This window comes from Mustelus asterias, chromosome 13 (assembly GCF_964213995.1).
Source record: "Mustelus asterias chromosome 13, sMusAst1.hap1.1, whole genome shotgun sequence".
NCBI lineage: Eukaryota > Metazoa > Chordata > Chondrichthyes > Carcharhiniformes > Triakidae > Mustelus > Mustelus asterias.
Genome location: NC_135813.1, coordinates 108,470,545 through 108,486,507, shown reverse-complemented (window position 1 = coordinate 108,486,507; position 15,963 = coordinate 108,470,545). Strand labels below are relative to the sequence as shown.

At 43.5% G+C, this 15,963-nt stretch overlaps 1 protein-coding gene across 2 annotated transcripts in view; it reads right to left on the bottom strand.

Annotated features, from left to right (window-relative positions):
- Positions 1–14,780, bottom strand: part of mlxip (MLX interacting protein) — a 120,059-nt gene extending 105,279 nt beyond the window's left edge. Inside the window, exon 1 of one of the 2 annotated variants that reach the window (XM_078227515.1) lies at positions 14,328–14,780. In XM_078227515.1, the coding sequence (XP_078083641.1) occupies positions 14,328–14,737 (410 nt within the window). In that variant the 5' untranslated portion in view covers positions 14,738–14,780. The remainder of the gene's footprint in view (positions 1–14,327) is intronic. The other variant, XM_078227514.1, reaches the window with a different exon arrangement.
- Between the last annotated feature and the right edge of the window lie 1,183 nt (positions 14,781–15,963).

Here is a 15,963-nt window from a genome sequence, read left to right as displayed (position 1 = left end):
CAATAGACCAAAGGCTGATGGAGGTACAACAAGCCATGCACTGATCCAAACAGACTGTACCAGTGGGTACTTTCAGGCAAGAGGAATGAGCATCTGCTATCCCATAAGAATACACGAGGAGATTAACAAACCAAATAACAGATATGCATGACGAAACAAAGGGTACTGAATACATATTTCACGTTGTCAATGTAATAGAAAACATACATACTGTCACATTAACCAAAGTGCTTGCTAAGATTTGAATTATCTACCCTAACTACTCATTATTGGTCAGGATTTACTGAGGTAAATAGCAAAATACTCATGTGAATTCTAAATTACATATATCTAAAGACATGGAGGGCCATGAAGAAACCTACAAGTAGAACCAAGGTCCTACAGAGTTATTATGCACCAAAAGGTGCAACAGTGAGGCGTAACGGAGGACAAATCAGATCCATTCGAGCTCCTCAGTCCCATAGAGGACAAGATCCCAAATGAGGAACACCATCTAAGAACAACAATCCCACAGTTCACAGTGCGCAACTGAAGAAACCTTCACAAGGTTGCCATTACAAGACCTGGGCGTATCAGATTACGTCTACACTCTAGAGCAGTGGTTCCCAAACTTTTTTCACTGGGCCGCACTTTCGGAATAAAAATTTGCTCGCGCCACACCAAATTTTTTATTGATAAGAAATACATTCAAAAACAAAAAAAACCAACTCCTAGCAGTGCTCGATTCATAACATAGAACACGACTACTTTATAATATCATGGGACATCCAGAAAGTATAAAACAATGCAGCTACATAAAAACATGATTCATTCCCAAAATATACTTATAGACGAGCCTCTTACATATGTAACCTTAAGTATACAAACTCAATGAGAGATGTGAGCTGGTTTTTGTCAGGTAATCTCATTTATATTTAGGTCTAATTTGAGACAAACAAACTCTCATCTCATCAACACAAAGAAGCCTCTCTTTTTTCTGGTCTTTGATATTTGTCAGAGCTGAAAATCCCTGTTCACAACAACATGTCGTGGAGAACTGTAGAAGAATAGCTAATGCTCTTGAAGAGATGCGTGGATACTGTTTCTGGTTGTATATCCAAAAAGAGTCCAGTGGCATACTCCCGTGTTTCATTTTCAAGGTACGATCACTCAAAATGCAGGCCATTTCCTCCTCCTCATCCAATGTCAGACCTGAACAGCTGGAATTCGCAAAGGGGTCTCTAACCCAGTCCAATTTTTCTGTAGACAATGATGGGAAGTAATGATCAATCTTTTCTACCCGTGTTGCAAGATGTTTCTGTATGAGGCCGTACAATTCATTGCTCGTTTTAAAACTTTTTACCAGTGGGAGCATTGAGGTGGTGTTGCATCGCTCTTCCGAGCCAGAGCTGAAGCTTTTTTTTTGAATGCAGTTAGTTTGTCTGTCGTTGTGAGGATATTGTCATCGCGGCCTTGCATACTGGCATTGAGCACATTCAACCGGGAAAAGATATCGGCCAAATATGCCAGCTTTGCACACCAGTCATTGTCATCCAGTTGGTGGTACAATGGGTTCCCTTGTTCCAAAAATTCTCTTAATTCGTTCTTCAGTTCCAACACCCGATTTAAAACTTTTCCGCGGGACATCCAGCGAACCTCCAAGTGCAGAATTAGGCATTGATGTTTTGATTCCATGTCTTTGCAGAGTTGAGCAAATAAGCGCGCCTTTAATGGTTTTGCTTTGAAGAAGTTCACAATGCGCACAGTCTGATCTAGAACCAACTTCAAATCAGCTACAAGGGTCTTGGTGATTAATGCCTCTGTGTAAAAAACAGTGAGTTGATATTACATCTGGATTTTTCTGTTTGATGAGTGCTGCCAAGCCTCTCACATTCCCCATCATACATGGCGCTCCATCTGTACAAATTCCAATACAAGAATTGCATGAAATATCAACTTTTTCCAAATACTCAGACAAGGTTTGGAAAATATCTTGTCCTCTGGTATGTTTTTCAAGTTCCTTGCAAAATAGAAACTGTGTGATTATTTCGTCATTGTGAATGAATCTGATATAGGCAAGCAACTGTGCTTTTCCACTAATGTCGGTCGATTCATCAACTTGAATGGCAAATTTAGAATTCTTCATACTTTCGGAAACATGCTTCTCAATATTAGCTGACATATCAACTATTCTTCTGCGAATTGTATTATCAGACAAAGGAATTTCCATAACTTCTCACTCAGCATCATCACCAAACAAAGTTTTCACAATCAAGCTGCAGGCAGGCTGAATCAATTTTTCAGCTATTGTATGTGGTTTTGTCTGTTGAGCAATCAATTCAGCCACTTGGTAAGATACAATCTGCATCTTATCTGAGACTGCCATTCGTTTTTCGAAATATGATCGTTGGCACTTCTGCTGTTCCAAAAACCTTTCAAAATATTGAACATCCTTGTTTGCCAGATTTCCATGTTTTGACAACAGATGTCTTTTCATCTTGCTTGGGACCATATTGGAATTGGAAAGCTTCTCACCACAGATCAAACACATAGGCCAAGGTACGTTTTCATCTCCAGTCCATGTGAAACCGAGACTCAGATAGCGATCCATATATTGTCGACAAACTTTCTTTTTTGGAGGTTTGCTTGGGCCTGCTCCTGGTGTAGAATTAAACTACTCTTCTTCAGCACTCTGTTCAAACGGGATTCTGGATCACAACGTGAACTCGGATCGTCCTCAGCATCACTTGATGCTCTTGCTCTCACTTTGGAAAAATATCTAAACATTTAAACATGGATCTTTGATTGTCCTTGAATCTTCCTGCCACACTTGCCATCCTCTCTCGCCGCACCAGTGTGGCGCGCTGCACCCTTTGGTAACCACTGCTCTAGAGGTTCGTAGATTCACCAGTCCTATACACTTATGTAATGGTAACTATACATGCACATGTATTGTAAAGCGTTATAATTCTTTGGAAGGGGGATGGTGAATAGGTTTAAAAAGAAAGGGGGAATTTATAATGTGCCTTTAAAGGATAGTAACATGCCATCACTTAAAGGGAAGTACATCATGTGGTCCAGCCTCAGTTTCACTTCGGCCTCCAGCAGATGACAAAAACACAGCTGTGCAACTCTGATGTCCTGAAGCTTTCTATCCATGTATACATGTTCACATGCATTTAGAAGTAATTAATGAACCCACATGTTTGCATAATCTCTTGACTGATTGGTGCTTTTGTATTATAACATGCAACAGTATCAACAAAAATCGATAGAGCGTCATTTGGGAAATGGGATTTTGTGGTAAACATCACGGCCATGTTGCTTTTTTACATGAACAACTAGAAAGATTTATCTTCTGCTTCCTGTCAGAGTAATATATACCAATTGTTACAACACCAGTCCTAAGCTGTACATCCAAAGATCATGGCACAGATATAACTACTTAAATATGGTTTCCTTTCTGATCCAGATGAGGTCAGTTCCAGTTACACAATACGTTTCAAAATAACAGATGCAATTACTGCAATTTTTTATACCGATAATCCATTGAGAATTAATACTAAACCTTTGCAACTGCTGAGCAAACACTGTCCTGCACAGCTTGTTTGACTATACTGCCATTTATGAAAAGTCAGCTGAACAACATTTCAGGCACTACAGTGCTGACGAAAACAACCCTGCAAAATCCTGGAACTTCTGATTTGAACTCTGTTTACTCTTCACAGCTTGTGTGTGACTGTCCTTAATATTTTTCATTAAACATCACCAAGTACCATCCACACACATGCGAGTCAATCTTTTATGTTCATAATAAATTCCAAATCTAATGCATAATCGGAAAAGTTTCAATGCCAAGACACTATTTTAGCACTCAGCTGCACTCTTGATCAAAACAATCCTTGGGCAAGGGAAAATTTTGATGAACATGGTGTCTGCTTATTCTACTGAAACAGAGCCCAAGGATATAGTTTCAGTCCACCAAAGCTCTAGCATCAAACTAAACACCTCATCTACCTGTATAAGTGAACCTGGGAAATCCCAATGCCACAGAAAGAGCAGTACTATTGATCAGTTGTCCCGAGTACCATTTAGTCTTCAAGCAAAATCACCAAAGGTTAACCGATCACTTACTGTACTGGTATTTGTGGGACTTTACTAACGCAAACTTATGTTTGCTGGGATAATACTTCAAAAGATTTAAGGCTTTTTGGGTTGTCTCGTGGATTAGAAAGGGCCTAAACAAGTACACTATTTAATACACGATTAACAAACCTGTAGCAATGACTATATTTATAATCCAGTAAAATGTGGAACACTTTCCAATTTTCTACTAGCGGTGGCAATGCAGACTAATCCACTAAAATGGACCATCATTTCCATATCCTTGCATCTCAATTCACCGACTGCAATTTTTTCTTTTATAAAAAGGTAATTAATTGTACGGAAAAGGCTTTTGGGTGTCTTGGAAAAAATGTAAAATAACAGTTCTTACCTTTAGAAATCCATAAATGAAAGAACAATGTAGGATTTAAAATATTATGAAGGCTTAATGCCATTTTTAAAAACATGGTGGTTTTCAATTAAAGTGCAGTCTGAGCATAAAAGTATAACTAACAATGGAAAACAAGTTATAAGCCGCCAAGTTTTAAAAGAAACTTTGGGATGAAAACATAACGCAGATTTGAATTCCTAGCATAAATCTTCAAGCTAGTTGTTTTGTAAAGCAGCACTTTGCACCAGACATACTTAAAGCCAGGTTTTTAAAAATAAAAGTTTGTGCCAAGATACAATGAGCCCCAGTCACAAGTGTTAATTCCAATAATTGCACGTCATCAGAAGAATTGAAACTAAAGCTAGACTTTCACCTCCAGCAGGTTTATTCTTAAATCAGCTCAGCAGAGTGGCAGACTCTTGGTTACTTCCACACCCACTCACAACTGTGCCCATGTATACTCTTTTGAGTTAACCAAATAAACTAAGGGGCAAAGTAAAAGGCAACCCCTTTAAAAAGAAATTGCATCAAAACATAAAAATCACAAAGGAAACTTAAAACATCAAAACAAAATGTGATCAAAGAGGTCAATAAGGCCTCTTGGCAATGCAATTGCTATACAACGTAGTAATTGTTGATACATTGACAACAAGGAGCCGACAAGAACGGGATTAAAAAAGGCATGTTAGCAAATATTAGGTATACTCGCTGTAAGACGCTATGCAAATTGAAGGCAAGAGCATCAAACTTCAACAGTCACCCAAGTTTGCCTTAGGTCCCCATTTCCCCCAAATACTTTGTTTAAATGTTTAATTTCTTCTTTATAATTTAGTTTTTTTTGCCATTTAAATCTCGTCTCATGTTAATTTCTTAACTAACAATGAGGCTTGTAACTCTCCTCCCCCATTCAGTCAATCCCAAGGCCAAACTGGGGTTGGTCAATAGAAGATGTGTAAGAATGGCTTTGAGTGACTTGCCCTTTAATTTTCTTTTAAAGCACCATGGGGACTGTGACCAACAGAGCTGAGCTCAAGAACACACTGTGTGGAGGAAAGAATGACATACCATCAGAGCTTCAATATGCCACTTCAGTTGGCTCTCCCAATTTTCTTAATCTCAGTTTTTATCCTTTACTTCAGTTCTCAATTTTTGCTTTCTTGTCATGTTATTTATTAGTGTCACAAGTAGACTTACATTAACACTGCAATGAAGCTGGTTGTCTAAACTTTTCTTTTTGTTATTTCCATTAGTTTATGCAGCAACATTCCTGTTTCCATTTACTTTATAATGGAATCAGAAAGCACCGTATTTACAAAAGTTTTGAAACTTTCTCTCCCCAAGTCAAATAACAAGCTGGGTATAAAAGCACTATTGAAAATTATCACTTGCTAACTGAGGAAATACAGCTGATAAAAATGCACCAACTAAACCGACAGAAACGGAAACAATCATGGTCCTAGGTCAAGAGCAGTCAGCATTCTGATTTTGAACGTTACTTCCATTTCCTAACATTGAAGCAGGGTCACTTTTCACAAACTTAATCCAAAAGCAACACAGGCAAAAGAAAACAGACATTCCTGTTCAAAAAGAGTTGAAACAAGGAGGCTGAAATAAAACCTTGGAATAAGGAGTGGACACACGCACGCACACACAAAATTGACCTTTTAATCTAAAAAGGTGTAGCATTTCTATACACTTTTCACAAACATCTGATGTCTCAAAGTACTTTTCAGCCAAGTAAGTACTTTTGAATCATTGCAACTTCTGTTGTAATGTTAGAAACACAGCAGCCAATATGTGCACAGAAAATGGCCACAACAGTAATGTAGCAACGACCAAATAATCTGTTTTTATGTTGGTTGAGGGAGACCAGGAAAATAAGTACTGCATTTTTCATATGTTGAACAATTCTCCCTCCCCTACATACTTGAAATTTATTGTATGTATACACTGAGTTTCATACCCGATTTCTATCTTATTTAACACACAATGCAAACCAACTGATTAGAATTAATATTTGCTGGCAAAGAACCCTAAGTGTGCATGTTATTTTTGTTAAACGTTCATAGTTTTCTTTTCAATTGGATGATTTACATGTGTACATCAACCCAATCACATTATAAACCCCTGTTCATGCAAAAGTTCAAAAGGGCATAGTTATACATGCAAGTTATTATAATGAGTTAGGGATATCAATGGCAGTGCAGATAAAGATAACGCCACCATCAACAAGGTTACTTTGGATAACCAACCAGGAAGGCAGCAGGGTGGGTTACTGGGTGAGAAAGGGCATAGTAGCAGTTGCATTCAGTCATTTTCCAGAAGTCAGTATCAGTGTCATCCAAAGGTATTTCCCAAGGTTGTCTTTGTTTACCGAGACACCAGGTGAAAGCCATGGTCCCATTACATTGAACAGCATCAAACATAATAAAAAGATAAGGAATCATGAAGCACTGAGAGTAATGCCAAGTTTAAACTTTACAATCTATAGGCTGTAAGCTGAACTCAAAAACAGAACCAGGAAATAGGAAGGTCTGATTTTATTTTCTAATTGATAAATACATATTAACCACAAATAAACTTTATTAATTTTGCATTAAACATTTCACCTTAGCCCAAATGTTATCAAATTTACTCCAGTCCAATAGTCATGGTCGTAGAGTTTTACAGCACAAAAGAAACCCTTCAGTCCATTGTGTCCGCACCAGCTATCAAGCACCTATTTATTCTAATCCCATTTTTCAGCACTTGGTCAGTAGCCTTGAATACTACAGTGTTTCAAGTGTTCATCTAATTGCTTCTTAAAATGTTAAGAGGGTTCCCACCTCTACCACCCTTTCAGGCAGTGAGTTCCAGATTCCCACCATCCTCTGGGTGAAAAAAAGTGTGTCCTCAAATCCTCTCAACTTAAACCTATGGTCCCTGGTTATTGACTCCTCTACCAAGTTCCTTCCGTGTCTCTCATAACTTTGTACTTCTTGATCATGTCCCTCCTCAGCCGTCTCTTCTCTAAGGAAAACAACACTAGCTTAGTCAGCCTCTCTTCATAGCTGAAACACTCCAGCCCAGGTAACATCCTGGTGAATCTCCTCTGCACTCTCTCCAGTGCAATCACTTCCTTTCTATGATGTGGTGATCAGAACTGCACATGGTACCCAAGCTGTGGCCTAATGAGCATTTCATACAGCTCCATCATAATCTCTTAACTCTTATATTCTATACCTCAGCTAATAAAGACAAGTATCCCATATGCCTTCTTAACCACCTTATCTAATCATCCTGCTGCCTTCAGGGATCTATGGGCATGCATCCCAAGGCCCTTTTGCACTTTCTAGCATCTTACCATTCATTGTGTCTTGAACACTAAACCACTTACTTGGTGTAGCTATTAAAATGTACAATTTATTCTATCCACAAATGCATTTGGCCTAAGCCACCATAGTCATTTGCTGTCATTGCTTAATCCCAACATTGTAATGATTTGTTTTTAGTGAACTATCTGACAAAAGTCATAAAACCCTTCCATGCATAAAAATGAGTGTAATTTCTCATCTGTCTCGCAGTGAACCGCTTAACATAATCATAGAAATCATAGAAACCCTACAGTACAGAAAGAGGCCATTCGGCCCATCGAGTCTGCACCGACCACAATCCCACCCAGGCCCTATCCCCATATCCACCCACTAATCCCTCCAACCTACGCATCTCAGGACACTAAGGGCAATTTTTTTAGCATAGCTAATCAACCTAACCCACACATCTTTGGACTGTGGGAGGAAACCAGAGCACCCGGAGGAAGCCCACGCAGACACGAGGAGAATGTGCAAACTCCACACAGACAGTGACCCAAGCCGGGAATCGAACCCAGGTCCCTGGAGCTGTGAAGCAGCAGTGCTAACCACTGTGCTGCTGTACCGCCCATGTTGAGATGTTCAGCTCACCTATTTTTATTACAGGAATATTAAACATATTCCACTCACTATTGGTACAAAATGGAGTACTGTGTACAGCTTTAGTCTCCTTACTTAGGAAAGAATCTACTTGGCTTCGAGGGTTGTACAGGAGGAATGACTCCTGGGGCGAGGAGATTGCCCTACGAAAACAGACTAAACTGGCTCCAAGCTGCCTGGAAGAACAAAGAACAAAACAGCACAGGAACAGGCCCTTCGGCCCTCCAAGCCCGTGCCGCTCCCTGGTCCAACTAGACCATTCTTTTGTATCCCTCCATTCCCACTCCGTTCATATGGCTATCTAGATAAGTCTTAAACGTTCCCAGGTGATTGCATTTAAACGTATAAAATTCTGATGGGGCCTGACAGGGTAGATACCGAGAGTGAGTCTAGAACCAGGGTTTGCAGTCTCAGGATAGGGAATCAAGTTAAGAAATTTCTTCACTCAGGAGATTGTTAATCCTTGGAATTCTCTACCCCAAACGGCTGTGAATGTTCTTAGTGAGTAGATTCAAGACCATGACCAATAGATTTTTGGATCCCAAGGAATCTGGGATTAGTTTGGGCAGGTGAAAGATCAGTCATGATCTTATTGAAAGATGGAACAAAATTGAAAGTTAGAACAGCCTACTCATAGAACCATAGAAAATTACAGCTCAGAAACAGGCCTTTTGGCCCTTCTTGTCTGTGCCGAACCATTTTATGCCTAGTCCCACTGACCTGCACTTGGACCATATCCCTCCACATCCCTCATCCATGAACCCGTCCAAGTTTTTCTTAAATGTTAAAAGTGACCCCGCATTTACCACTTTATCCGGCAGCTCATTCCACACTCCCACCACTCTCTGCGTGAAGAAGCCCCCCCTAATATTCCCTTAAAACTTTTCTCCTTTCACCCTTAACCCATGCCCTCTGGTTTTTTTCTCCCCTAGCCTCAGCGGAAAAAGCCTGCTTGCATTCACTCTATCTATACCCATCATAGTCCTGCGTTTTTTTCCGATCCTTCCAGGAATTGTTCTTAGATATTCTAAGAAAAGAAACAAAGTAGTAGATAGCCATGCACTGTAAATATGAAGGCACAAACAGATTCATCAGTGAAGCGAGTTACAATATCTGCCTGGACAGTCATGCAACAATGCAATTTTTTCACTGTGCACCATCACACTCTCTGGCGAACAAAAATATCTGTGCTCTGCAGATCTTCAGCTGACATTAGTTGAAGTTGAATGATAAGCAAAGTTGAAATTAGGCCCAAAAAAGAGAATTCAAGTTTCTGTTGTTCAGGACTTCAAAACACTGGTAATTTTTACTTCCCTAAAGAGGGGAAATAGCTTTTTCGTGCGTCTTTATAAATATTCCACAGCCAACACATTACGTTGGGACAAACTAATCTCTCTCATGTAACCTTTCTCATCCATCTTACTGATATTACTGTGGCTGGTATTTCGAGGAGCAATGGAATTCCTCACCTTCCTCATTTCACCCCTCCTAAAATTTCTTCAGGCTTTTAATCCAATAATACCAAGCTTGGGCTGATCATTTAGCCCAATTTGCTCATTTTTTAACTCTTGAATCTTGAAAATGACATACTTTTTGGGGTCTATGGCTTCCCAATTTTGATATTTTTAATTGAAAGACACGATTGACTCCTACACATTCTAAGATAAGCTCAACCAGTCACTGCAAACTGCATCACAACAAACTAATGACATCACGCTGTTTTAAATTTAACTGCACAAAGCTGCAAATTTAAACAGTAAAATCTGATTCAAATAAAATCTAAAATGATTTGAGAAATCGCAGGTGAAATATTTACATTCGCGCAAGTCCAGTTCCAAAGGCCATAGTCTTAGTCCTTGGCCAGACAGATCTTTTTTTTAAATTTAGAAAGGATAGAAGGACAAACGTAGACAAAAATGTTGGAAATCAGCAAGTCTAGCAGCATCAAGGATTGAGAAACAGACTTAACCTTTAAACAGATTACTTTCAGAATCATAGAATCCCTACAGTGCAGAAAGAGGCCATTTGGCCCATTGAGCCTGCACCGACAACAATCCCACCCAGGCCCTAACCCCATTACCCCAAGTATTTATCCTGCCAATCTCCCTGACACGTAGGGGTAGTTGAGCAGGGCCAATCAACCTAACCCACACATCTTTGGACTTCCAAAGAAAGGTCATCAACCTGAAACATTATCTCTCTTTCTTTCCCCAGGGATGCAACTGCAATATTTTATGCTGGTAGGATGACAAATCTTGGGGATCACTTAGAAGCTGCCTTGGAAATAGCACAACAGATCCAACACTACCGTTAGTTATGCAATATTAAAGGAACAAGTAGGCAGCAGCTACAAGGATCTTCATGGGATGACCACAACAGGAAACTGGATCGCCAAGAAAAGATTTCAGCCTCAAATAATAAGTTGATCCTTCTCTACACCCTAGCTATGACTGTAACACTACATTCTGCACTCTCTCGTTTCCTTCTCTATGAACAGTATGCTTTGTCTGTATAGTGTGCAAGAAACAATACTTTTCACTGTATACTAATAAATGTGACAATAATAAATCAAATCAGAATTTAGTATTAGACCATAAGACATAGGAGCAGAATTAGGCCACTCGACCCATCGAGTCTGCTCCGCCATTCAATCATGGCTGATATTTTTCTCATCCCCATAACCCCCCGATCCCCTTATTAATCAAGAACCTATCTATCTTTGTCTTTAAGGCACTCAATGACCTGGCCTCCACAGCCTTCTGCGGCAAAGAGTTCCACAGATTCACCACTCTCTGGCTGAAGAAATTCCTCCTTATCTGTTTTAAAGGATCATCCCTTTGGCCTGAGGTTGTGCCCTCTGGTTCTAGTTTTTCCTACTAATGGAAACACTCTCTCCACGTCCACTCTATCCAGGCCTCGCAGTATCCTGCAAGTTTCAATAAGATTCCCCCTCAGCCTTCTAAACTCCAATGAGTACAGACCCAGAGTCCTCAACTGTTCCTCATACGACAAGCTTTTCGTTTCAGGGATCATTCTTGTGAATCTTGTCTGTACCTTTTCCAGGGCCAGCACATCCTTCCTTAGATATGGGGCCCAAAACTGCTCCAAATAGGGTCTGACCAGAGCTCTTGTATTCTAGCCCTCTCGACATGAATGCTTCCCAACTGCGGACTGAACCTGCACGTTAACCTTAAGAGAATTTTGAACAATGACTCTCAAGTCCCTTTGAGTTTCTGATTTCCTAAGCATTTCCCCATTTAGAAAATAGTCTATACCTCCATTCCTCCTTCCAAAGTGCGTAACCTCACACTTTTCCCACACTGCGGCAGAAGGCCAAGATTTCTCACATAATATTAAACTATCTTGAAACCAAAATTACACTAGTTCCCAGCAATTCATTAACAGCAGCAAAAGCACAAGTACCCATTAAGTCACATTGGCAACATGAATAAAACGTCTACAAATGTGGATATGCCCAGCAACCAAACTGTGGGGTGAAAAGGATAAAAAAAAGTCTAGTGAAACGATGGGGCATGAGAAGACAATATTCCTGACGGTACTAGCCTGCATGGCCGATGGAACAAAATTAAAACCTACGGAAATTTTAAAGTGGAAAGCCATGCCAAAAATCAAGTCCCCTGCAGGAGTTCGTGTTTATTCATGATTACAGTTGGCTGGATGCAGATGGAATGAAATCATGGATCGGAAAAGGTCTATTCAAAGAATGCAGTTTCTTAGTGTGGGATATGTTCATGTTTCATATAACCAATGAGATCAATTAACAAATTAAATGAACTCCTTGTGTCAGATGCCAAAGACAATGAACTTGACAGTTTTAAAACAGTGTGGTTTACAGAATTAATTTATTCCACAAAAGGTGTCACATTGGCAATCACCTACACAAACACTGACGGTTCACATTTTATATTTGGCATATAAATCAATCCTTGTGTTTGGAACAATGAGGCTTCAAAGGTCAACATATATGCCAAACTCTGTCCAGCAGATGACAGAATTCCAGATTCCAGTGAAAAACATGCTTCATGATTTCATTCCCAAATGGCGCAGTTCTAACTTATGGTGCTCCCCCTTATTTCCCTACCAGAGAAATTAGTTCCTTAGCATCTACCCTACTAATTTGATGCTTTAAGCCCCGGTGAATCTGGACTACACCCAGTCAAGCCAATATGTCGCTTCTGAGGCTTGGTGGACAAGACTGAACAAAGTATTCCAGATGGAATGCGATTAAGGCTCTATACAACTGAAACCTAACTTCCAACAGAGGGTGGTGGGCGAGTGGAATCGGCTGCCGTCACTGGTGGTGGAGGCAAACTCAATAGGGTCTTTTAAGAGATTCCTGGATGAGTACATGGGACTTAATAGGATGGAGGGTTATAGGTAGGCCTAGAAGGTAGGGATATGTTCGGCACAACGTGTGGGGCTGAAGGGCCTGTTTGTGCTGTAGTTTTTCTATGTTTCCAACATTCCATTACCAGTTTTTGATTACTGTTTCTAACTGATGTACATGGATTTCCACATCCCACAGTCCTAGTCTCTCACCACAAGGAAATTTATTTTTATTTGTTTTTCCCTGATCCAAATCCCGAACCTCGCATTTCTCCAAACTGAATTCCACCTGCCAGTTCACCCTCCCCCTTCCTTAAACTGTTCTCTGTCCCTCAAAACTTAAATGTAAAGCTGTAATACAAAACTTTTCTACAGAGTTTTGCCCTCTTTTTAGGTCAATTTCAAAAGCATGCAATTTACGTACTCAAGGTCAGTGAACTCCTTTTGCTCCAAGGCTGTTGATAAACACAAAGTTCGAGGTAGAATACAAGCTCAATTACTGAAACAGACTAGGACTCCAAGAACCTTAACATCTTCACAATGGCTGCTGTTAGGAAGATCATTTTCAATCATCTCCTGAAGACGTCTTGATATAATTATCAACATTTCCTCACTTCATTTTTGGGAAAAATCAAATAAACTGAAGTCAAGGACGAATAACAAAAATGCGATCCAAGCAGCTGTAATAACTTCCTGACCCAAAATACTGTATCTTATTTTTAAAACTAGCATATAAATTCACTAAATGATTCAAAAATAAAATGTGCTAGATGTTTTAAATCAATTGTAAAAGGACCAAAAATGGTTATGATTTGGAATGCACTGCCTGAAAAAGTGGAGGAAGAGGATTCAAGTATAACTTTCAACAAGAAATTGGATAAAATGCGAGAACAGGAAAAAAATAGGCAGTCCTAAGGGCAGGAGAGGGAGACAAATTGGATAACTCAAAGCATTCGCGATGGCACGATGGAAAGGATGGCCTTTTTTCATGATTCTATAAACCTAGGAGGAGACCTGAATAGCGATTTTAAATGGCAAATTATTGCCAGTGCATTATTAATACTTCAGAGAAATGTTTCAAACGTAGGGGAAATGACTGCAAGCACAGTAACTTCGCTGGCCCTCTGGCTTGTAACATTAATCTGGAGCAGAGTTCATATGATGACTTTTAAAACGGCAGCTTCAGTTACAAGTTCAGCCACATTAAAAGTATGACTTTTTAAAAATAATTTCTTTCTGCTCCCCGCTCAGCAACTGGAAATAAACTCGACTCCAAATCTCCAGAGAGGCGGGGCAGTGAAGAGTCAGGCTACAGTGTTTTATTTATTTTAATTCAGCTTGATGAGGCCTAGGAAAAAGGAACGAGATCTCGCCCAAGCGTCTAAAAATAACTCATGACGCCCAAAGCTCCGTGGGTGCCGAGAAGGGAAAAAGAAACAAAGATGGGTATCGAGTTTCTGGTGGCCCCTTCCCCCCCACCCCAGGGTGGGAAAACAAAGGCAGGCTCGAAGATTACAGGCGGCACTTTCACCTCGCGGCCTTCCTCTCGCTCTCACCTGTACGCCAGAGTCATGCACTCGAACAGCTTGGTCAGGGATGCGTCGATGGAGAGGTGGGACGTGCTGTACTTGCCGAAGCAGTAGGTCTGACATGTCTGCTTGTTGACGGTGTCGAAATCATAGCCTTTCTTGGGAGGGTGTTCGCGGTGCGGCGACGACACCATAAAGTGCCCGCTGTGGATGATCTGCAGCTCATCCGCCTTCTTCAGGTTGGGCTCGTCGGCGTCCGAGTCGTCGTCGGGCTCCTGCTTGATGATGACCGGCGTCCGGGCCGAGCGCAGCAGGAACACGTCCTTGGCCATCTCCCGAGGCGGGGGCTGATCTAGTGGACGGCGCGGCGGCTGTGGGGTGCAAGGAGCAGTCGGCGGGCACTTTCTCCGCTCCACAGACTCATTCCCTCCCTTCATCCGGCGGCTCCGCTCCTCTGACTAACCGGGGGCGGGAGGGGGGGCGGCCCCTCCAATCAGAGGCCGCCGCTTCTTAAAGGCGCGTGGCAACTGGCAAGCGTCCGCTCCGAATTGGTCAGATCAGTGACAACACCCACTCACAGCCCCGGGGGGGCACCCACTCACAGCCCCGGGGGGGCACCCACTCACAGCCCCGGGGGGGCACCCACTCACAGCCCCGGGGGGGGGGCACCCACTCACAGCCCCGGGGGGGGGCACCCACTCACAGCCCCGGGGGGGCACCCACTCACAGCCCCGGGGGGGGGGGGCACCCACTCACAGCCCCGGGGGGGGGGGGCACCCACTCACAGCCCCGGGGGGGGGGGGCACCCACTCACAGCCCCGGGGGGGGGGGGCACCCACTCACAGCCCCGGGGGGGGCACCCACTCACAGCCCCGGGGGGGCACCCACTCACAGCCCCGGGGGGGGCACCCACTCACAGCCCCGGGGGGGGGGCACCCACTCACAGCCCCGGGGGGGCACCCACTCACAGCCCCGGGGGGGCACCCACTCACAGCCCCGGGGGGGCACCCACTCACAGCCCCGGGGGGGCACCCACTCAGCCCCGGGGGGGGGGCACCCACTCACAGCCCCGGGGGGGCACCCACTCACAGCCCCGGGGGGGCACCCACTCACAGCCCCGGGGGGGCACCCACTCACAGCCCCGGGGGGGCACCCACTCACAGCCCCGGGGGGGCACCCACTCACAGCCCCGGGGGGGCACCCACTCACAGCCCCGGGGGGGGGGGGCACCCACTCACAGCCCCGGGGGGGGGGGCACCCACTCACAGCCCCGGGGGGGGGGGGGGCACCCACTCACAGCCCCGGGGGGGCACCCACTCACAGCCCCGGGGGGGCACCCACTCACAGCCCCGGGGGGGGGGCACCCACTCACAGCCCCGGGGGGGGGGCACCCACTCACAGCCCCGGGGGGGCACCCACTCACAGCCCCGGGGGGGCACCCACTCACAGCCCCGGGGGGGCACCCACTCACAGCCCCGGGGGGGCACCCACTCACAGCCCCGGGGGGGGGCACCCACTCACAGCCCCGGGGGGGGGGGCACCCACTCACAGCCCCGGGGGGGGCACCCACTCACAGCCCCGGGGGTGCACCCACTCACAGCCCCGGGGGGGGGCACCCACTCACAGCCCCGGGGGGGGGCACCCACTCACAGCCCCGGGGGGG